Genomic DNA, 25036 nt, shown 5'->3' on the forward strand with positions numbered 1-25036 from the left:
AGTTGCTCCCTTCTTGCTACTAAGGCTGCTTTTCTGCATCCACTCTTGAAGGTCTTATGCATTCTGAAATTCATGCACATGGTAAATCAGCAATTAGCGTAACTCGCATTAAACAGTCATGTATTGCTTGACCAGGTTATTTCATACAACGCTAATAACTCTACATCTTAAAAAAGCGAGACCTGTTGCAGTGCAAATGATTGTTTTTGTTGTGAGCCCTGCAGGATGCTCTGATTTTCCTTCATGCATGGTCAGGGCTCACTTTACACCTCAGGAGAGCTCAAGCATGGGCCTAGCCTCTGTTATCATGCAGATGCAGCTATTAGGCTAAGAAAAAGAGGTGTCAGTAAAGGAGGGCCAGAAACCCAGCCCTTCCCAGTATATGGCAGCTGAAAGTGATGAGGGAGTCAAATTACCCTTTCAGCCCATGGCAGAAGGGCCCAGGAGAGCCTCCTTGGGTCTTTCATGCTTCACCTTCACTGCGTACCACAAGGGAGGGGGCTGCCCACATGGAACTTGTACAATGGCACATTTTGAAAAAGGAGGACGCGTGGTGGGCCCTGTCGTAGATAAGTCTGCGGGGCCCTGGGCTGCTGCCCCCACTGCCCATGCCTAGCGCCGGCCCTGCAAGGAGGGGCGCTCCAGGGGGGAGCAAGTGCCCCTCCTTGCCCACCCCTGTGGACGCCCAAGGTGAAGACTACTGGAGAAGAAAGATGGTGATGCACTGGGTAATGCGGGCGGTGCAAGCCAAAGCAAGGACAGAGGAATGAGTCTGGTGTAGGATATTGGAAATAGCAGGACTAGGCTTTCCCAATATCTTAAAGTACGCCCGTAGAGAGGGAAGCAGCTCAGACCAGCTGCATGGCCCGAACTTTTTGCTTTGCTGTGAGTGCCTCAATAATTTAGGCTGACACACCAGAACCTCGGTAACGGCTGCACTAAAATTGACATACCACTGAGCACGCACTCTCAGGCTTTTCCCCTCACTGAATGAACTACCAGCTATAATGCCTCAGCAGAAAGCAGCTATTTTATGGCTGTACAGCAGCTTTTAGTGAAGTGTCATACAACCAATAAGAAGGCATAATTTTTTTGCTGTCTGCCGGGACATGTTTTTTGTGGCCAAAATAGTAAACATTGCGGCAATCATGCTAGTAAGTTGACATTGTGATTTATTTTATTTTTTTGCTACATATCGTGAAATCGCGAAATGCTGGAAGGTCTGAGTAATAAAGTGAAAACACACATGAAAAATCTCACACCAATTAAAAAAAAAATAGAAACCAATTTGATCAATTATTTGACACAAAAAAACAAAAATCCAATTAGTAGAACTAGAGATTTACAATTTTAAAGGTTTAGGTAAAAATAGTGGTTTAAAGCACTAAGCACCAACTGTGGTTATCTGGTTGTTCCCAAATAGTATGAAGTAAAGTTCAAGCTGGCTGGAATGGAGCACAGCCGGATAGAGGACTGAGTTTCTACAGCTGGGAAATGTACCTAAAATCCTAGTTGTAGAGTTATGCTCCGAGAAGTGTCAGTCCTGAGAAGCGATGCGAGGTTCGAACCAAAGATGCATTGTGCAGTGGTGGCTCCGATGAGCTGTGCTGGCTGCGATGCAGGCTTGCCTCTAGAATGGGTCGGTTTCGATGAGGCGCTGCAAAGAGCTGTATCGGGTTTGCATGGTGCTGTATCTGTTCTGAATGGAGACCACAACTTGATTCAGAGCACCTTTAGCCCCATTTTCAAAGGTCCAGGACTAGTGGTGCACCACCTGGGGATGTTAGGACTCACAGCAGAGTCCAGGTGCAGGGTTCAAGACGGTTGGAGCCTTTTCTGCCACGTAGGCTCTGATCAGGAGGCCACTCATTTAGTCCTTGGAGCAAAATCTGATGGTCCTGGGTTCAAAGCGCATGTCCAGTCCTCCTTCCTTCGGTAACAGAAAGACTTCTTGCAGGAGGACAGAACAGTAGTCATTCTGTGGATCATTAACTGGTCCAGAAGAGGGTTAAATATTTATAGTTGGTGCCAGCTTTGAAGTTGTAGATGCATCCAGAGCCCTCATTCCTACCAGTGTGTCTGGAACTTTCTACCTCCCTGTCCTGGCCCCAACTGGTCTAGGGGCACATAAGGCTAGTGTGAATCCCTTTGTGAGTGCGCTAATGGAGAACCTTTGTGATGTGCAAGTGCAGTAGGTGACCGCTCCCCCCCCCCCATCCTGACAGAGATGACCCATCCTGCCAATACCCATTTCCCCTTTCTCTCACTGTCTGGGTGAAATACACAAAGACCAACTGCCAGCTACCCCTATTCATATGGACTGCAGGTACTAAATAGTTGAGACAAAAAAACGCCAAGTTTCTAGAAGGTTAATTTTCAGTATTGTGGCTTAAAATTCAACGTTACCATTAAAGATGGTTTTAAATTACAATTCTTTAGACACCAAACTCAATATTCCTACCTACTCCCAATTGAAAGTTGTCGCTCATTAAATGTAATAATGTAACCCAATGTTATCTTAGGGAAGAGGTAAGCTTCACAGTAGTGAAACCTTAATTTAGGAGCTTTTCACTACCAGGACATTTAAAACTTGAAAGGACATGTTCAACTTTTTAAATACACTGTATCCTACTCTGTGGGCTGCTTAGGGCCTACCCTAGGGGGTGACCTGTATGTATTAATAAGGGAAGTTTAGTCCAGGCAAAAGGTTTATTTTTGCCAGGCCAAAATGGCAGTTTAAACCTTCACACACAGGCTGCAGTGGCATGCCTGAGATATGTTTAAAGACCCGCTTAAGTGGGAACCACAATAAGTTCTGCAGGCCCACTAAAAGAATTCAATTTACAGACCCTGGTTACATATGGTACCACTTCTTTAGGGACCTACAAGTAAATTAAATGTGGCAATTGGATGCAAGCCTATTTCACAATGTTTAAAGGAAAGAGCGGAAGCACTTAAGCACTGGTTAGCAGTGGTACAGTGTGCAGAGACCTAAGGCCAACAAAAAAAAATTCAGCTAAAACAGGAGTGAGACAAAACGTTTGTTGGAAGACCACCCGAAGACGGACAGGTTTAATGCTAATCTAAATGTTTGTAGTAAGCACAAGATTATATTGCAAGAGTGAACAGAACAGGGTAATCGGGACACCTCTGCCTGGTTCCGCTATGCAGGAAGATTTTCTCTGATAGCCTCCATTGACCTTAACTTGAGCTGATGACACGTCTTATCTTTTATAATTAATCAAGGAAAATGTATTAAGACGCAATCTTCTAAAAACCAAAACATCCATATTAACATCAATAAACTACATTTCTTTAAATTTCATAAAGATTGTCCTTCGGCCATTACCAAGTTAATGTCATCACTATTTTCCATTTATGAATACTATACTTTAATAAATAAAACAATCCTTTCCTGCACAAAAAGGAAAACATGAGTGTCAAAATGTCTAACATTGACCTTATTATTCAAATCACAAGTGCATGTTATGAGTTTTAATCTGGAAAACTACATCCAACAATGATCAAATAGGATTGATACCAAGCACATTCTCAAGATTTCGTTCAATAATTTAGGATGAGCGGATTCTTATAAGCGGTAAGAAATATTGCTCACCAAACAATAGCAATTTTGACTAATTGATGGAATAGTCTGCAAATGACGTCTGTCCATTGCCAATATTTGGAATTATCCAAAGACGGCTACTTTTTTTCATTAATGGCAAAGAAAAACCAAACACAGTTGACTCTGTTGATAAGAACGACCACACCTGGGCACATCTTTTTTTTAAACCCATCACTACTCCCCTCTACTAGAAACTAGAAACAATGTGATGAGATTTTCCTTTAAGGCAACAGCCTGAAGGAATAAAAATACCTTAAACTAATTTTTACCAATCCGTTCCATCCATTTAAACATAACCCCACTCTCACTGCTTGTATCATTGCAATTGCTGAAAACTTTAAAACCTTTTTACAAAAAGCCCTTCCAAATCAAACAAGGAATCAATACTAAGCAGTTCAGCCTCATATAAGGCTGTGGGATTCGTTTTGAGGTTGCCCTCCTTCAACAGAGGCTCACAAAATAACCCACAAAATGTTTATCAAAGTCAACAATGGCATTGTGTGTGGCTTGTATGGGTGCCAAGATATCTGTAGTAAGAAACAGTTGCTAGTTTTAGCCCATAGAGTCAAGAGGAAAACTTTATACACTTAGGATGTAAAACCATTGTTTTGGCCTTGTCTGTGTTAGTGCTACTGATTATTTTGTGATTTCTAATACCACTAGCTTGGCTTCTGCCCAATCTGAATATAATCTATCATAAGATTATCTGAACATTGCAAACTTGCTATTTGTTTGAACTCTATTTTAGGTGACAATTTTTGGAGGGAGACTCGCTCACTAGCTTTCCTGCCACTTGGACATGCCTTCCATGCCAGTTGGTGTACGAAATACAGGAACCCTATGTCAAGGGTCCAGAGACCTGGTAGGTGTTTGTATGGTCACCGCTTATTAAGTCAGTGTGTACCAAAGATGTGTAAAAAAGAAAAATTTCTTTTTAGAGTCCCCTCACTCACCGGGGTTGCCCCACGGTGACATGCTTCATCATTGGGGCCATCCCAGTTCTCTACGAAAAGGGGCGTGCTGCGACAAGGCGACTACGCAGGAGCACTATTTTTGTGAGATGACTATGTGTGGTGCATGTGTAATGATGATGGAGTGGGTGTGGAATTAAAATATACCGTGCTAGTGGGCCTCAACAATTTATTTCGCTCCTAGTGTGGTATAAAAAATTAAAAAGGGGTAACACTGTCTTCTAACTTTTACTGAGTTAGATCAGTGTAAAAGGTCAACATGTTTCAAGCTCCCCTAAGCTTTTCTTCAGGACCATACAGGGTCCAGCCCTGTATTGCCACTCCTGTTTTTCAAATGAAAAGTATTGCTAAAAAAATACTTATTTACAGTGAACGCTGTTGTCAATAAACATGCGTGTTGTTATACATACGTTTTGTATATTACTTCGATTTCTGTAAAATAGAATAACAGTTGTTATTTGATGGACATCCCCTTCCAAGAAGGGGAACAGCTCACATGCATCTCATTCTAGCTAGGGCGTGAGTGTGCCCTTGACATCATATTGATGCGTGCTGGTTGTCATACCGGTGTAGAGAGATAAATCACTGTGAATAAAGTGGTTTAGTGGTTTCACACATAAAACACATAGACTAAAGGTGACTATTGACAAAACACACACAACATATACACACGAAAAAATATGGCAGATGGTTATATTTACATAAATGAGTATAGAATTACACCCCATGGTCTTAGGCAAGGGCAGGAACGCCTCGTGGAAACATTGCTGAAAAGGATTATCAAAGTTTTAGAGTTAGAAGGCCCTTTCCCCAGTTGCCACTCGAAAATGCCGGTTTCCTTGCAGTCTATCGCAACTAATTCACTTACTTCCTATCGGCAGACCCGCTCGGTACTACCTGGTGTCTCCTCGCCGGACCGCATACTGATTTGAACTCGGGCTCGCGGTGTATTTAAACGCGCGTGCTTCCGGGTTGCCGGGAGACTAGAGCGCTCACCTTGGGCGGCCATCTTGATGGTATGCAATCGCGGTTAGCGCGAATGTTACCTAAAGAACGAGATTTCTACCAAATAAGGCTGGGTTGCAAGATAAGGAATAATTTACAGTGATACTGTTGACTGGGGCGTTATAAAACACTAATTTAGAACACAGGTATTTTTTCTCTCGGTTGGATGAAGTGTGTCACAAAGGGCTTAGTTAGTTTCATAAAAAACGGGTTTTGTTTACACTTGAAGGTGGGAAGGTTGGTAGCTATCTTTTCAGGGAAGTCTGTGCTTGATCTTTATTAAAAAGTGTTCAAGGTGATGGGTTATCTTCTCAAGTAGATGCAGGTTCTAATGGGAGGTATTACCATGATATTACAATAGGCATGGTTATACCATCCCAAATTTATTCAGAAAGGAAAGGGTGGTCTATGGGCGGAAGGCTCCCCATGGGATTTCATCATTAAGTCCCTGGGTGTCCGTATGTAGGCGAAACACCCATCTTTGTTCTTTTTCGTGGAGGACCCGTTCCTGATTGTCTTTATTCCTCACTGTTTCGATGACCACCCACGTTAGATCATTTGGGGTGTGGTTGTGTTCAATGAAGTGGTTGGTCATTCTTGTTGTCGCTCGCTTGCACCGGATGTTGCTTCTGTGCTCTACAATGCGAGTACTGACCTTCCTAGTGGTCATTCCTACATAGTGAAGGTTGCACGTACAGGTTATTAAGTATACAACCCCACTTGTATTGCAATTTGAAAATCCCTTTAGTTCCCATTTTGTAGTGTTGTTAAAGATTATGCTCTTGGTTGGGGAAGTCAAATGACAAACACTGCAATTGTTGCATGGAAAATGCCCATCAGGTAGTGGTTGGGATCTCACTGTTTGGGTTACGGGTGTTGGACGGGTATGCACCAAATAATCCTTCAGATTTTTACCTCGCCTATGACTGAACATGGGGGTGGGTATGTGGAGGCCGCCGCTGTTAAGTATTGGCCAATGTTTTCTGATTATTTTGGACACACTGTCAGAAACTTGATTGTACGTGGTGATACAAATTGGTTTTTTGTCCTCAGGTTGCGTTCTCTCTTTTGGTTCCAGTAGTGCTTCCCTGTTGTTGTTTGCTGCCCGTTTTTTAGCCTCTTTGATTAGTTTTTCTGGATATTTTCTGTATCTCAGCTTGTTGCTTAAGTCTTCCGCTTGAGTTAGGTAGTCAGATTTTTTGCTACAATTTCTGCGCAAACGAAGGAATTGTCCAAATGGCAGGTTTTGTTTGAGATGGCGAGGGTGGAAACTGTCAAAAGTTAAGAGGCAGTTCCTTGCTGTCTCTTTAAAATGGGTTGTAGTCACAAGTCTGCCTGTTCAGTCATAGGCGAGGTAAAAATCTGAAGGATTATTTGGTGCATACCCGTCCAACACCCGTAACCCAAACAGTGAGATCCCAACCACTACCTGATGGGCATTTTCCATGCAACAATTGCAGTGTTTGTCATTTGACTTCCCCAACCAAGAGCATAATCTTTAACAACACTACAAAATGGGAACTAAAGGGATTTTCAAATTGCAATACAAGTGGGGTTGTATACTTAATAACCTGTACGTGCAACCTTCACTATGTAGGAATGACCACTAGGAAGGTCAGTACTCGCATTGTAGAGCACAGAAGCAACATCCGGTGCAAGCGAGCGACAACAAGAATGACCAACCACTTCATTGAACACAACCACACCCCAAATGATCTAACGTGGGTGGTCATCGAAACAGTGAGGAATAAAGACAATCAGGAACGGGTCCTCCACGAAAAAGAACAAAGATGGGTGTTTCGCCTACATACGGACACCCAGGGACTTAATGATGAAATCCCATGGGGAGCCTTCCGCCCATAGACCACCCTTTCCTTTCTGAATAAATTTGGGATGGTATAACCATGCCTATTGTAATATCATGGTAATACCTCCCATTAGAACCTGCATCTACTTGAGAACATAACCCATCACCTTGAACACTTTTTAATAAAGATCAAGCACAGACTTCCCTGAAAAGATAGCTACCAACCTTCCCACCTTCAAGTGTAAACAAAACCCGTTTTTTATGAAACTAACTAAGCCCTTTGTGACACACTTCATCCAACCGAGAGAAAAAATACCTGTGTTCTAAATTAGTGTTTTATAACGCCCCAGTCAACAGTATCACTGTAAATTATTCCTTATCTTGCAACCCAGCCTTATTTGGTAGAAATCTCGTTCTTTAGGTAACATTCGCGCTAACCGCGATTGCATACCATCAAGATGGCCGCCCAAGGTGAGCGCTCTAGTCTCCCGGCAACCCGGAAGCACGCGCGTTTAAATACACCGCGAGCCCGAGTTCAAATCAGTATGCGGTCCGGCGAGGAGACACCAGGTAGTACCGAGCGGGTCTGCCGATAGGAAGTAAGTGAATTAGTTGCGATAGACTGCAAGGAAACCGGCATTTTCGAGTGGCAACTGGGGAAAGGGCCTTCTAACTCTAAAACTTTGATAATCCTTTTCAGCAATGTTTCCACGAGGCGTTCCTGCCCTTGCCTAAGACCATGGGGTGTAATTCTATACTCATTTATGTAAATATAACCATCTGCCATATTTTTTCGTGTGTATATGTTGTGTGTGTTTTGTCAATAGTCACCTTTAGTCTATGTGTTTTATGTGTGAAACCACTAAACCACTTTATTCACAGTGATTTATCTCTCTACACCGGTATGACAACCAGCACGCATCAATATGATGTCAAGGGCACACTCACGCCCTAGCTAGAATGAGATGCATGTGAGCTGTTCCCCTTCTTGGAAGGGGATGTCCATCAAATAACAACTGTTATTCTATTTTACAGAAATCGAAGTAATATACAAAACGTATGTATAACAACACGCATGTTTATTGACAACAGCGTTCACTGTAAATAAGTATTTTTTTAGCAATACTTTTCATTTGAAAAACAGGAGTGGCAATACAGGGCTGGACCCTGTATGGTCCTGAAGAAAAGCTTAGGGGAGCTTGAAACATGTTGACCTTTTACACTGATCTAACTCAGTAAAAGTTAGAAGACAGTGTTACCCCTTTTTAATTTTTTATACCACACTAGGAGCGAAATAAATTGTTGAGGCCCACTAGCACGGTATATTTTAATTCCACACCCACTCCATCATCATTACACATGCACCACACATAGTCATCTCACAAAAATAGTGCTCCTGCGTAGTCGCCTTGTCGCAGCACGCCCCTTTTCGTAGAGAACTGGGATGGCCCCAATGATGAAGCATGTCACCGTGGGGCAACCCCGGTGAGTGAGGGGACTCTAAAAAGAAATTTTTCTTTTTTACACATCTTTGGTACACACTGACTTAATAAGCGGTGACCATACAAACACCTACCAGGTCTCTGGACCCTTGACATAGGGTTCCTGTATTTCGTACACGGACTGGAGGACGACCTGGTCTGGTTTAACCTCCTTCTCCCTCCTCTTTTGTTTTTCCATGCCAGTTGGCCATTATATGCAGGATCATCAAATGTTCTTGCTCATCAACATTTTTACTCATTGGCCACTGGTGGTTTACAACCTTGAAAATTGCGTTCTGTATTGTTGCTCTTGCAATAGGTTATCTTCTAGTGACTCCCTACACCGATTTTTAAATGTTGCTCATAGTAAGCATATATAATTATTTCACGAGGTTAGTCAGATTTCCATCTGTGCAGCCTTCTTTTTTTTCTTAATCTTTTCCCTGATGTAGAAGTGACTCTTCTAGCTATAGGTGTTCCCTAAATATTGCCCTGGGTTAGCTAAAGACAAATGGTCCGATGGCAGGTTATTTGTCACTTTTAGTCAATCATTTAGATTAAACATACTCCATGGTATCACTGATTCTATCTATCACTGATTCTATCTAAGAGCTATTCTTCGTTTCACAGTGCAATGAAGTGCTGGTTTGGAGAAAGGAGGATAGTAAATACCAGTAGGTATAATCACTCAACAAACGATTGTATTCATAGTACTTGGCTCCGAAATCCGCCCCTTGTCGTTCTTTTCTCCTCCAGATGAACCCACTGGCCAGTTCCCATCTTGTTCTGTGCTCTTTAAAGAAAAAGGGGCTGTGATTTGGCATCCAAGTGTAAATGGTTGTACATGATCCTTTTTCCCGCAGCCTCAGTTATTGCTCAACAGGTATATTCTGATATCTTCCCGGTGCATGAGACATCTCTAACTTGTGCTTTAATACATTGGTAGAGAGATACCATCAAGTAGTACTATTGTATCGGAAAAGTACCAAGCATGGTGACGAACGTGCACCTCCATCCTAAGTGACCTATTTGCAACAATATGGATTCCTAGTGCTAATTTTCAGGCATGGGTAACAACAAATCAGGAGTGCTTGCCATGGCCTAGGCATGGGAGTGTGGTCCATGGCTGGCCGCTTCACGGATTGGTCTGTTCACCAGTGTGCCTGTTCACTGCCCCTGTCTGCCAGGTTGGGTCCGCAGTGAAGATTAAGGGCTGTAGCCCTGGTGCATCACTGTGGCAAGAAGGCAGTCACCCTGTGCAGTATTGCAACCCAAAGGGAGTGATGTCCTTTGTACTGCTGTTCTTGGCATCCTCCCTCTATGCCAGGGGGCGTCCGGGTTAAAGAGAGGGCAGTTACACTGGAGCAGTGTGAAACAGTGAAGAGTAATGGGTTGAGAATCATGGAAGCACAGCATTGGTTTCACCACCTGAACTCAGAAGCACCTCAGACCTGCTGCCTGATCTAGGAAAACTCAATGCATGACTAGAGGACTGGCATGGATGCCTGGTACCTCTCCTGCCATTATAGACTAATGGGGTAACCCAAGAAGCCCATAGGACCTGGGTAGCATATGGTACAAATAACAGTGTGGTCCTAAAGGCAATTTCAATACTCCATTTTGCAATACATGCAAGCGGGAAAAGACAATTTGCACAGATCACACTTAGCACTGTTTTGTAATTGATTCAAACTGAATTTTATATTTTATATTTCAATCCCATGTACAACATATACATTATTCAACATTTTAGTTGCTCCGAAATAGGTGGGAAAGGAAGTGTTTATTGAGATGCTCATGTGTAGTGATTAGAAAAAAGGAAAAGACACAGTAAAACATGCAGTCCGCAAAATAATTCTCAGATAACATCCATGGCTATGAGCGAGGCTAACATTAGCAAAATTCAAAACAGCCTGTCTGAGAGGTTCTTAACCAACTACAGTTTTCCTTCTTCGTAGTAGTGATGACTGAATCAAAGTTCACCACTCCTAGGGAAAAATATATATATTCAGTCTCGACTTTTATTGCTATCTACATTTCGACCTGACTGTTACATGAGGTAAGTTGAACCCTCGCATGCGGATTTTCATTAGGATGGTGATGTGGTTCGATGTGTATATTGTCGCCTCTAGTGCCTGTTTAGCCCACCCGCCCCCCACATTCACGCACACTTGCGCTCTCTTCCTGCTGCATTGACATGCGGCATGGCATAATCTTAGAACAATTGCTTTTCTTTACCTAAATATTCTATTACGGGTGCCTTGCATATTCCTGCAGGAACAAACATTTTACAATATTTTTGCCACAAAAGATGGCAGAACCAAAAAAAGAATCGTCAAAACCAATAGGTGTGTGTCCTGTGTCACAGATTAGACCCATTGACTTTGCCATTGCTGATTTTCATCTGAGGATGTTACAAGTGTACAGTTAAATTTGTCGATATACTTTTTATTCAATCTCCAAAAAACTAATCTTGTTGTACTGTGCAAGGCTTAATTGTTAAAAACTAGATGTACTTGTTCAAGGGGTACATTTTAAAAGTGGTGTTTGCTCCCAAAATAGTATTTCATGGAAGAGTCTGACCATTTATGGAAGAAGCACTGCCAGAAAGATTTCAGAAATGAGCATCTTCTGGAATATGAATCGTGGCGTGAAATGTATTTAAGACTGTTCAGTGAGAGAGAAGAAAAACTGCAGAAAATCACAAAGGATATAAGCTCAGCCCATTCTGGTAAACCAAAGGGTAAGTGCAAATGTTACTTATCGCATTCCGTACCACTAATAAATCTTCATTCTTACATCTGCTTAGGCATTTAATAACAATAAGATATAAAATAGTTCTTGACTGGAATAAAGTCCTTCTGTTTCTTAATTCCATGTCAATAGTTGCAAGAATATATTTGATAGTTATATCTGAAAAGATGATGACTAACGATCACATCTCTGGTATTTGACATGTCCTTCAGTGACTTTCTAGCTTTTTTGTTGTCTTATGTTCGTTTTAATATTTGCCTCTTCATTCATTTTAATTTGAATAAGAGCGCAAAACCCACTAACATTTGGTGTATGAATGTGGTTGTATAGTGTAAATCTAGCCGTAAGGCAGTGTAGAACTGAACAGGTTAAGCGATTGTTTGGGGGTAGCTAGTTTCTGAGAGTGGATCTGGATTGTTACTGTGTTTTGAAGTAGTGTTCTTTAAAGTGGATTGTATGACAGAAGTACACATGGCAAAACCATGCTTGCTTCAGCAACGCTGTCACAACTACAAATGCATCTTAACCGCGCATTCATTTACTATGCATTGCTTTACGACGCATGTCTTTATGCTGCACTTCATCGTAAATCATGCTTGGTAAAGTTAGATGCGTAATAATAAGATTCACACCTCGGCCTCCCCTGCTCGAAGCCTTTAAACCCGGCCCCCAGCACAGCAATTCCCCCGTCCCAGTTCTAAACACTACCTCAACCCCGTCCCCTTAGCCATAAAATCCGTCCCGCAGCTCTGCTATGCGCCCCACCCCAACCCTAAAATCTACCCGACCCCCCCCACCCTAAAATCTGGTCCCCAGCCCTAAAAGCTATGCTGATCTGTGCCCTGACCCCTAAAACAGCCCCAGCCTCAAAAACTACCCTGCTGCCCTAAAACAGCCCCTTTTCCAAAAAACTACCCCAACCCCAGGCCACCGCTGTGAGCCCTAAAATTGTCCTATCCCTGAAAACATACCCCTTCTCCCCCCTGCCTTGAGTCCGAACACTACCCCTCTGAAAACTACCCTCTTCCCCTCCAAGTCCTATTCAACAAGTCGCAATCCCCTCCCAAATCCAATCCTTCCTCTCTCCGGTCTACCTTCTGGTCCCTGCAACTAAACTGCTGACTGACTAAACCAAGCAAATGCGTGGTTAAGGCACGCGGTGTTCAGCTTGTGTGGAAACAGCATGCGTGGTTAATGCTGTTTCCCTTAAAGAGGTCTGTCTTCACCTTTAATTTAGAATGAACAGCAAAGTGGTGGAAGAAAAGCTTGAACTGATGTTGACCAGTGGTGATTGCTAGGACAGCATTTCAGTCCATAATCTTTTACTCACTCTGCCACTCAAGACAGAGAAGAATATATGCAAATCAAATTGTGTGTCCTGCTCCAATAGTAGCATTGCAGCATACTCTGTCAGGCTAGGTTTCCTCCAGATGGGAATACACTGAACCTCAGAACAGTCTCAGCTTACTTGGACCTCATCAGTAAGGTAATATTTGCAATATATGTATGCTCAGAAATTGGTATCATGCTCATTTGCCCCCTGTTCTCTCCGATGTCTCCGGGACATCAAAGATCTTGTGCTTCGTCTCAGCACCTCCAGCGCTCAGAGTGTCTGTGCCAGTGGAGAAGTAAGTGTGATGCTGTATCTGATCTCAGCACTGCTCTGAGCAGGCCTATTGCCGATGGCAATTTGGAGGAATGAGTGCAGTGCTTCACTTCCTTCCCGCACTGTCCTGAGTATGCCTGTCATCAGCCGCAGGCTGGAGAAGTGAGTGCAGTGCTTAACCTCCTCCCTGCACCATCCTGGGTGTGCCTATTGCCGCTGGCAAGTCGGAGAAGTGGGAGCCATGCTTCATCACATCCTAGCACCGTCCTGAGCGTTCCTGCTGCCCCTGGAGACCCTGAACACTGTATGCGACTTAGCCCTGCATTTCAGGCCACCCCAACCCCAGGGAAACTAAGTCCTCACCCGTGGTAGTACAAATACTTTATACAGTTAAGCCTGCCTCGTCTGACAAGCTACCAGAGGATGAGCACAGGATAATTTAGTATGGTGTTGTGCCTTCCCCTGACTAAGATCGTGGTCCCTACTTAGACATTGTTCATACCTCTGCCAACTAGAGACCTGGATTCTAGCAAGCATAGTTGGCAAAACATAGACTATAATGTAGACCTGGGAAAATACCAGTGGCTGATATTAATTCATGCCTTCCACTCATCAAATTTTTGTGTTCCTCTTTCCTAAACTGCAACGGGTTTTGGACAGTCCTGATAGATTCAGATATGATGTTTCAAATCCTGGGTGCATACATAGCGAATGTCTGCTCCTTTTCTATGCACTTCATCTCCAGCCTCATGGTATTCTGGCAGCTGGTGCGCCAAGAGCCACCAAATAGTTCGGGTTTGACAGCCAGTTAGGCAGTGAGCTAGCTGTGATAGCTTTGCACATGATGGAGCAGGTTTGGAATAGGGTGTGGGCTGGCAAAGGGAGCCTGCGGAATTGCACCATGAGGGCAGTGATGTGATCAAAATTCTTCAGGCTCGTCATGATGCATGCTGCTGCTTGTAGGATGCCCTTGACGGGGTGATTGAAGTCTGGGAGAGTGTATTATAGAATGTTGCCACCATACAGGTGAGTAAGAGTTCAAGGACTTGATCATCATCTCAGAAGATTCTAAGAGAAACACTCTTTTTTTCCAGTAAAGAACTACTACCAGGCCTACAGTTTTTCTGGTAATGCTTTTTGAGGACGAGGTCGATGTTCAGGGTAAATCCGTGGTGTGAAAGTTGAGCTCAAATTCACCCAGCTGGTTGTCGAACCAGATTTGGAATCTTAGTCACTTGTTCCTGGCAAACAGCAGTTATGTTGAATTAGTGGGGTTTGGAGCTTTTGATTAGTCGAAGATTGCCAAGCAGGACAATCCAGAGGGGTTCACATAACTCTTGATTACCCTATGGCCTCATCAAAGAGTAGCATAGATGCAAGGTTAAGAATCCTGCCAAGGTGAAAAGGGGATCATGGGTGAAGAATGGTAGGGCACATTACACAAAACAATTGGAAGTAGCAAAACAAACATTGAGCCCTAGGTGCTTGATAGACAAGACAGATGATGCAGCATTCACAAATGCATTCAAATCACTCTGGAGACTGTAAATGAGAAATGTGTCTTAGCTATTCAGTTGAGTTGGGGCAAGTTGGAATATACCAATTACACCAATCAAATGAGGTTGGGTGCATAGAGGTTTAACAGTGAGAGACCTGTAACAGAAGAGAAGTAAACCTGTCTCAAAAACATACCAAGTTCAAAACCAGTACTCACTCTTGCTGAATGTATATTTTTCAGTTTCAGAACTCCACCATTTACATTCCAGTGACATTCTACTTGTAACAGGGAAAGGAAAGTAAAATCAAAGTTTTTCATACCTTTCGGTCAGCAATTGGTCTGCCTTTCTAATAACCTATAGGAAGGCCCTCGCATAATTTCAGTAGGTAAGGAACAGACACTTCCTAGTGATCTACCAACTTTGTTGTGTAGTTGTCACCTGGATATGTATAGCGCAGCGGATTCTCATGACTTGCAGGAGGTCTGTTTTCTTCAACCTTAGCCCTGAGACACTGGAGGGAAAAAAGCAACCTCCTTGGGCCCTCAACCTGAACTTCTTTCTTCTCTTCTGCTGCTCTCAAGCTCAATATAAGCACACAGTCCCTCTTCCTAACTAGTGCTTTCTCTTATTAACTGTGCTCGTTCCATAATGTCCTTATATATTTTTCTTTGCCACTTGTTGCTCCATTAGTGACAGTAGCTGTCACTTATAAGTGGATGTTGTAAGGCCCAAGGCCCTGATTTGTGCCCATCTCCTTAGGTTTTGTAGTGATTTCTATTTTGGATAACAACTGTTTCATAATTGCTTATGTAATTCAGCTGTGTGCTGCAGCGCAGCCTTGCTTGTTGTAGTGTTGATCGACTAACCACAGCCAATTCTCAGGTTTCTGCAATGCTTCTTCCACCCCCTCGTACATGCGAGATAAAACTTATAGTTTTATTTCCACTGATTCAATAGCCCCTCCAAGGTGTTTGTCTGGTCTTTCAGACCTGTCTGCAGGAAAGTTACAGCAGATTTCATTAGTGCTCTTGCTTTTCTTCAAATTTCCCTCCCACTACATATTTGAATGCATATAGAGGGCTGAGAAACTATGATTAAAAAATAGGATCCCAAACCCCCATCACCCCCACCCAGAACTAAACAATTGAGCCCACTGGAGGTTCCTCATATTTTGTTTTTGATTCGTCAACCAAGTGTTTGGGTCCCTCAGACATTCAGTACACCCAGATTTTATCCCAGCCCCTATTAATGGTTGGCTGTAATTGCACCAAATTATCGGGAGATGGATGTTTGCAGCCAACTGTATAGCTCTGGTACAAATGATTTTTGCTTGTTCCTCGACAGGAGGGTCTAGAGACTCATTTGTGTAAAAATCTGGTTTCAGTTCCCTAGTAACTGGAGCACTTTATCTCTCACTGAGGCCCTCATTTCGAGTGTCTGGTTGGAAAGGTGATTATCGCACCTTTTAAAATTCGATGCCACAAGGGCAGGGTCTGGCCACGAACGAGGATGATCGCTTGACTCTGGAGCTCTGCTGAGAGCCGGGCCTCAGATAGAGACAGTGGCCTCTACAGTGTGGCAAAGATCCTGCCACCCTCCCTATCCCATACCCACCTTCAGCTGCCCGGACAGGGGTCTCCACCACTCGCCATAGTGACATCAAGCGCCAGGATACCCGTAGGGTGACAGTTTTGCGCTATATAAGTCTCTTATACAATACAATACAATTGCGACGAGCCCCCCCCCCCCCCCCACCCTGGTAGGATGCTTCCCGCAAATAACACACGTCACACAAAGTTAACTTGGGAAAAGCTGCTGCAGGTTTTATTACATACAACATATGTAATACTTGTTGGTTATCTTACGGGCGATCCAAGGGCAGGCAGCATTCTCACCACCCGCCCGCCTGAAGAGTCGGGCCGCACCGTGGCGAGCCACTTCCATGAAGCCCCTTCCGGTGCTCCTTGCGGAATCACCTGACCATAGTTTCCTATACTCACACCCCTTTCGGGGGGAGCGAAGCTAGGCAAGCCCCCGTTTGCTCAAGCCCGCAACCGCCTAATGGGGCACCAACATCGGTTCCAGGAACCTCCCATGAGGTCCCCGAGTGTTAGGCTCTGGCACCCCTATGTGCCACGCTGAGGTGCATTCTGTCCCCTCTTCTTCCAGATCGCCCTGTAACTCCGCCACAGGCCTGGAGGCAGCCACCGTCGCTGACAGGACCCCCCACCATGCCACACTCCCACCTACTTACAACCTCTCAGCTTCAGTGTTTCCTGCAGGTCAAGCAGGAATAAGTCCATGCCTACTGGTGTTAGGTGGACCCCATCCCTTTTGTAGTAACCTTTTACCTTCTCCTAAATCATTGCGTATCTGATGAAACCCAAGCCCCTCTGCTCGGTGAATTTACGCATTGCGCTGTTTACTCGCCTCCTGGAGCGTTCGATCGCCTGTTCTGAATTTGCACCTAGCAATGTTCTACGCGGCACGATCTCTGAGCACACAACTTCACACTGGCCCAAGCGGCTGCTGATGTTGCCCAGATCAGTCTTCATCCTGTGTAGTAACACAGTTCTTCCCAAGGAAGTGAGGTCGTTGCCCCCCCAGGTGGATAACCAGGTAGTTGTGGTGACATGCCGACGTTGCCAGCGCAAGGTCTAATATGTTAGTCAGGCTGCTACATCGCATCCCAGGGTGCCCCAACCACCTGAACTTAGTTCTTGAAAATCCACGCATCCAGTTCCTTATCTCTGCCCATCTGGCTAACCTTGCGATCGTCGAGTGCCCGATGGCCCATACTTCCGCGCCTGACAAACAAAGATCACGTTTCAATTTTTCTCTTTATTAAAATTCCACACGCTGCAGTAATACACACAACACTGCAAACATAATTCAACAACACTGCAAAGTTTGCACCTTAAGGGCGGATATATCATTTATAACATTGGGACGCCCAGCGTCCAACCTTTTTGACCTCTGCTGGTACCATGCCAGCAGTAAAGGAAGCCGTGGCTGCTCCAATCCTGAATGAGTGGCTAGAATATCTTTTCCCAGAAACTAAGATGCCCACCCTGGCTAAGCATGCCCCCATGATCCGCTCCATCTGATACTTCGTCAAGGGGGCCTGATCTTCGTGAATGAGTAAGTAGCCGGCTACTGCAGGGCGTAAAGCCATGTACTCCCCAACTTTCTTGACTGGGCAATACCTGGGATCCTCCAATGGCCTCAATACTACATTGACTCCCTTGCCCCCTTGGTCTTTGTTTGACTTTCTGAGATGAACTGCCAACTTCTCGTCCAGGGTGATGTCTGCAAGCCCTAACGCATCCCCTGATTGATCTATCTTTGATCGCGCAACCAGCTCGCTGATGCGGAAGGCACCGTAAAAGGCTAGACAGAAGGCCTCCAAAAACAGCGAGGCCTCAAAAGGGGAGTTGGTAACCCCCCCCTACTACTTTTAACATGGCCTGCAAAGTGGGGAAATCAATGGGAGACCTGGTGTCTGGAACCTTCGGCTCATCTCTGGACCACCCCTTGAGGGCAGCTCTAATGGTGAAAGATTTTGCTGGGTCTAAGCAACCCTTAAGTTTGGCATCATGGCTAACTGCCGCTAGGTGGCCACAGACCCAGGAATGTGATCTACCCTGTTTCTTTGCCCATACCACGAAAGCTTGCACCCTGCCCTCCAATGGAGTCCCCGCTAGGCCCAACGAGACCGCCGCCTTGTTGAAAGCATTCAGTTGGCTTGCATAGCGTTTTCTGGTGCCTGGGGCCAAGGACCTCTCTCCCATGGCTCTCAACTCCTGCTCCACTCCAAGATTCACCAGAGTGTTGACGGGAAGGGGGTCATCTCTACTCTCACCTGCGGCCATGCCTCTCGGAACCGGTGCCACTGGAAACGAGAGAGCATCAGCTGCCACATTCTTGACCCCTTCTATGTGCCTCGCCCTAAACTCGATGTTGCAGAGCAGGTTCCCTCGCACCAGCTCTCTCAATAAACTCAGCACCAGGGGCCACTTGGCCGTCTGCCCATTGATTGCTTGAACTACTGCCATGTTGTCTGACCAGAAAAGGACCCTTCGGTTCGACAGTATTTCTGGCAGAGATGGATTTATATCCGCTTTGGGAGCAAACTGCTGTATAGTCTATGCACAGCATTTGATCTAGAACTCACATGCCTCGAACTGAAAATGTTACTTGCCAGTAGACCGCTGTTCTTGGTATGTAGAGCTGTAGAGTCACATACACCCACCCGCCTCCCCGGGTACCTTTACAGGTTGCAGTTACATTGATTTAATTCAATTATTACTACATACATACGCATGGTCATCTCCTTATCCGATACTAACTCCATTCTCACCCATGACAGCAAACAATCTAACAATGGAGTCGATGTCCATGTGCACTATCACCAAAAGTAGGAGTCACCGGCCTCGTGTCTGGAAAGATTTCTTTGAAGAAAAACAAACTGTAAACATCCAGACCCAACACAAGATGGTGATCTATGCACAGCATGTGACTCTACAGCTCTGCGTGCTAAGGACAGAAGTGTACTGGTAAGTAACATTTTCCTTCTAGGGACGGCCCTTGTAGTGGCCAAGCGCGACATTGCAATGGCATGGAAGAATCCCACCCCGTCCACTATATTTAGATGGCGCAGAGGAGAGAACTGGTGCGCTGCACAAGAACTACCACTGTACAAAGCCAGGGGTTGTCCGGCCAAACACAAGAAGGTTGGGGGTAAATGGTTGCGAATGCTAAATTGATTAACTTCCTTTTCTTCCTAGATCTAATTCTATATGCCCCTCTGAAGATGGAGAGACAACAATTTATATTGTCACAAGACTGTTCCACTTGCCTAATGTCACATGTTGTGGTGCTGCTGATTACGTTGAACTGTTTATATTTATGTTTTTATCATTATCTCTTTGCAAAATCAATAAAATTGAGTATCAAAAAAAGAGCAAGACAGCCAGCTCTTCCTTTGTCAGTGGATATTGCTCTCTTCTAACAAAGGTAAGGACGTGTTTTTCCTTTCTAGCTGAGCTCTTGTGACCCGCTGGTCAGGTGTCACAAATACTGTGCAAACATCTGAATGCAAACAATCTTTGGCAAAGCAAAGAGGTCTCGACTATGCGAGAGCTATTGGCTGTGGCAATGTGTTTTAGCCATTATGTACAACAGTGTGGCTGCTGTTCACCATGCCTTAAAAGTGGGGTGAAGTAGATTAGGGTAGAGTGGAATGGGGTTGATCGGCGTAGAGTGGAGTGCGGATAGAAGGGGGTAGAATGGAGTGAGGTAGATTGGAGTGGGGTATATTGATTTAGAGTAGATCTGGTGGAGTGGGATATATTGGGGTAGATTAGAGTGAGGCAGATGGAACAGTGGAGATGGGTGAATTGGGATAGACTGGACTAGAGCAGCAGACATGAGTGGAATTGTGTAGATTGGAGTGGAGTGGCTGAGTGGGTGGATTATAGTAGGGTAGAACAGAGTGGGTTAGATTGGAGAGGAGTAGATTGCCTATTGTGGAGTAGATTAGGATGAGGTGGAGTAGATTGGAGCAAGGTATATTGGGGCATAGTGGAGTAGATTTGGGCACAGTGGAGTAGATTGGGGCACAGTAAAGTAGAGGGGGTGGAGTGGTGTGGAGTGTGGTGTCTGGTAGACTGAGACCTAGAAATTACTCTTAGAACCTTGTTTTTCTTCTTTAAATTGAGCCCTTAAGGGAGGAGCTTTGGGAGGGGTAGTAAAGCTGTGTTGGAGTTAACAGGGATGTTGCTATTCGTTCCTGATTTTCATATATATAGCCCTCGATTTCAGGGACAATAACTGGCCCTAATCGTAAATTATGTACAATTAAGTACCCTAAATCAAATCTGCACAAAGCCTCAGGAACAGTTACTTAGTCTGTGGACTCGCTTGCTTTCATTTACTGATGGCTGTTCAACATGCTTGCAACACAACTGGAGTGCATATTATTTTTTCCAGAGTTTTATGTGTAATCCAACTGTTTTAGATTAATCAAAAATGTGTGTGAAACGTTTATACCCCCGTTTGTGAAACTAGACATTTTAGCCTCAATCACCCCAAACCCTCATTGATCAATAAAGTGCCCATTGGCGGTTCCTCTGCTAAGGAGGAGGAGCAACGCCCACTGCTCCAGGAGCAGTGTAAAAGGAAAAATAAAATATTAACAGAAGTTGGTATTTTATTTTTCGTATCTTCCGGCCAGGTTGGGGGCTGGGATCCCATGACATCGCAGGAGGAGTGGTTGCTGCTGCACCGTAAGTGTGCATGACTGTTTGGCCGGCCATCTTGGGCCGAACAAACGGTTATGCACGCTATGCATGTTCTCCACTGGGCTGTAATACAAATCCCAGTGGAGAGCATGCCCAGGCTGCCAGTCCTCGTCTGTGCGCAGAACCACGGTGCTCATACCAATCACGACGTTGCTGTCATGGTGACCACAGCATCGTGACTGGCTTAGGGGAGCCAGCACAGCGAGGATGAAGAAGAGACTCCCTGTGGCTGGTGACTGCGATGAGCAGGTAAGTTTTTTTTTTTCTTCAACTAACTAACCGCCACAGTTACCTACAAGCCGCTACTGAAAGTGCCATCTCCCAACGAGCCACCACCTACATAAACCTGGAGATACAGCTCGACCATGGCGCTATTTTTACTGTTATTTCTGACACAGTCCAGAGTTACTCGAGTGTTGAATACTGTACTATAGAAGGGCCTTCTATTCACAAATGGTTGGCATTGCTGGTTGGTTTTCCAATCACATACCTTTCTGCAGTCATATCTCGCCTCCAGAAAGTCTCGGGCTCTTAAGATCTGCATTGGTGCCCTAATTTAACTTTACTACTTTATTTAGCCGTTGATAAATTTCCATTTCAAAAGTTAGAGTACAAAAAGGAATTCTTGCTTATCAAATTGGAGTACGATGGATAGTGCTTGAGGCCTATGGAACCTAGTGATCCTGTTTTTGCTATTAATGTAAATGGTTGCTCCCTTATTTAAAAATTAGTGGTTTTATCTTCTATCTCAAGACAGTGCTCCACATAGTTAAAGCTCGTCCCCTCTATGGTTATTTCACAAAACCGGATGTCCCTCAGGATATCCTGATCGCTGTTTCTGTAGTTGATAGTTTGCGACTAAAAACTTTTTTTTTTTAAAGAAAAAAAACCTATCTCAATTTAGGAAAACCAATTAAAAAGAGGTTACGTTTTAATTATTTGTATGTGTTTTAGGACGGCAAGTAAAAATGGCGTATGTGCACTGCGTAGCGAAACCACCTCGCTGCATCCGACGGCGGCAGGAAATATTTGGGACTGCAGGACCTGTTGCCCAGCCTCATCCTATTGACAGATTAAAGTAAGCATTTAGATGCACTAATGAGATTATTCCTGGTGTTTGAGTTCAGTTTGAGTGGGAATGATGCAGGAAATGGATTATAGTTGTCCTAAGAATGTTATGCTACATGTTTTGTTTGCAATCATGGTTGCCTGTGGTACTATGCGGCCCTTGTTGTAAATATAAGCTAAAATGCATCTTTTTAAGCCTTAACACATAAAGTGCCTAAAAAAATAGTTTTTGTTAAATATACCTAGTAGAATGAAGATTTTTGGACAGTTAGGTTCTGATGTATAAAGAAACAGGTCACACTACCTGATTGAAATTTGCGTGCCAGCATTTTCAACAAGTCTCTAATTTTAAAATGTGATTTATACGCTAAAATGTAGGTTTGCGAAATCTCCAGTCACGGACAGTGTTGGACACTGATGTGCCTAATGAATATTCCCTAGGCTATTTGTGATCTCCTCCTTCCTCAAGTAATTGGCCATAAGCACAGGGATGGTGGCCTGCATAGAACAGCAGAACCCCATTGCCTGTTTTTAGATTCCCAAATTACAAACTTGTGTTTCTTAAAGATGCCAGTGCTGCTCAAAGACAACAGGTCGCCCTACAAGATTCCGAAATGGGAAACTATCCAATGGGGACATTTACCCATTGTGCATATGTTACCACTGACCTTCAGCAAATCATTATACATCGGGTATTGCAGTTAGGAAAGAATGCTTCTTCTATACCCTTTTATAATTGTGATTAGGAAAGAAAATGTTTTTCAAAGTTTAAAAAGCATTTAATAAATGCTAACCTTTCTTTCTGTGATCACAAACTGTAAATCTGTGCAGGTTTTGCTGCTGCAAATTGATTTAGTGTATTGGGCACTTAATAAACTACTGTGAAAAAGAAATCCAAGTGCATCTTTATTTACTTTAAAGTATTGTTACAGTGTAGACATAAGTGACGAGGCATCTGGGCTCGGGTTGTGGTAAATTGAATTCTGGACAATGAAATTACGTTTGAGCATGGGGGTTCAGAGGTGTATGACAGTTATTTAATTGACGGGTCAATACTGAGCGTCTTTGAAGTGTCAGTAGCAATTTTCCTCAGGTGAGATGAAATTCTGAACTTTCCATTTCTCCCTCCTATGCTCCTATTGAAACTGCAAAGAACATTTTGAAATGGTTAGTTGTGTTTGCGTTTGTTTTGCCTGTTTTCACCCTTCAACGTTACTTATACATTTTACAATTAAAAAAAAAACAATTTATACAGAGTCTTGTCCAGTTTAGGTTTTAATTTTGCCTTCAACTTATAATTTATTTTACTATGTTTATAAAGACCCTTGGCCCATATGTACTAACACATTATCCTATTGACAAAAAAGGCCTAAACAACTTTGATACATCCGGTTGCTTGTCTGTTTCTTAGTAGAGACCTCTGCAACCGTCTCCTAATTCTTCAGCAACAAACCACCACTATTAACAGCAACTTCAGCCGGACCCAACAGACCTTGCCAAAGGCCCCCTGATATTATCCAACGATCCAATGCTAATCACATGGCTGTCATCACCTCCCGAGAAACCACTGCCAGTATGAAGTCCATCCACTCTGGCTTCATCGGACCGCACCCCCACAATGTCTACTCCAGATGAGTGCAACCCATCAATGCCCTGCCTACACCCATTCTGAACGCCTCTTCGCGACCTTCCTAGACACTTGGAAAGGTGCAACTCTCCTTGCATTGCTGAAGAAACCCTCTGTTGATCCTTCAACACACGCCGACCTCCCTGGCCATGGTCTTCAAGATAATCAACAGACACTGCACGAATATCTCAGTGACAACCAACTCCTTAGCACCACTCAGTCTGGTATCAGACTCAACCAAAGAATCAAAACTCATCAATGCCATGGATGACATCTGCATGACTCTGAACAGAGGAGACACAGCGGCCCTCATCCTCCTGGACTTCCCTGCATCGTTTGACACTGTCTCCCTCCCCATCTTTATCCACCCTTTACATAACATTGCAATCCAAGGTCACACACTCCGATGCATCTGTTGGTCAGCCTGGCACTGTACACCTCGGATGCCTGCAACCTCATGTGCGGAGCCAAGATCCTCCCTGAGCCCGACCCTCTATGCATACATGAGCCCTCTAGCTAGCATTATCTGCTTTCTCGAAATCAATGCCCTCTCCTACGCCACACAGCTCATTCTCTCCCTCACAGACAAGACACCCAGTACCCATATCAGTTTTAGTTCCTGCATGACTGACATCGTCCACTGAAAGAAGACCAGTTGTCTGAACTGAACACTGACTGACAAGACTGAAATTGTGACCTTCTAGAAGAGCGCTTCACTGTGCGACTCCGCTTAGTAGCAAACAGAGCTAGGACGAACACCCATTTCCACCACCCATGCCAAGAATCTCAGGACTGTAATTAACAGCAAACTCAACATGACTACCAAAATCAGCACAGTCACTGCCTTGTGCTTCCATACCTTGAAGATAATGAAAAAGGTCTTAAAATGGCTCCCAGTTGGCACCCAGAAAACCATCCTGCATGCCCTCGTCACAGGTGAGCAAGCTGAACTAAATGATTGCCCTCAATGCCGACAGCAACTAAAAACTCACCAGACGGCTACTGACCATTCGGTACTCAACAGCAAGAATCACTCTTAACCTCCAAAGCTGCACTTGCGTCACACTACACCTGAAGGAGCTACAATGGCTCCCCATACACAAACCAGCATAATTCAAACTCTTCCCCCCTCCTCCCCCAGACGTTCAAGGCATTTTATAACTTTCGCACAGCACACCTCAATCACAATTGCTTTCACAAACCTTCCTGTCACCTCACCTGGTCTCAACTCTTACTAGCACACAAACCACACATACAGAAACACAGATCCAGCAGTTGAGCATTCTCCCAA

General features: G+C 44.2%; 1 protein-coding gene across 1 annotated transcript in view; it reads left to right on the forward strand.

The window, feature by feature from the left end:
* The window catches only part of LOC147707411 (elongin-A-like), a 572231-nt gene that overhangs the window by 501515 nt on the left and 45680 nt on the right, over positions 1–25036 (forward strand). Inside the window, exons 8-9 of the mRNA XM_086925212.1 lie at positions 11452–11632; positions 22005–22128. Of these exons, the coding sequence (XP_086781338.1) occupies positions 11452–11632; positions 22005–22128 (305 nt within the window). The remainder of the gene's footprint in view (positions 1–11451; positions 11633–22004; positions 22129–25036) is intronic.

Source organism: Lissotriton vulgaris, chromosome 6 (genome assembly GCF_964263255.1).
Source record: "Lissotriton vulgaris chromosome 6, aLisVul1.2, whole genome shotgun sequence".
In the NCBI taxonomy this organism is placed as follows: domain Eukaryota; kingdom Metazoa; phylum Chordata; class Amphibia; order Caudata; family Salamandridae; genus Lissotriton; species Lissotriton vulgaris.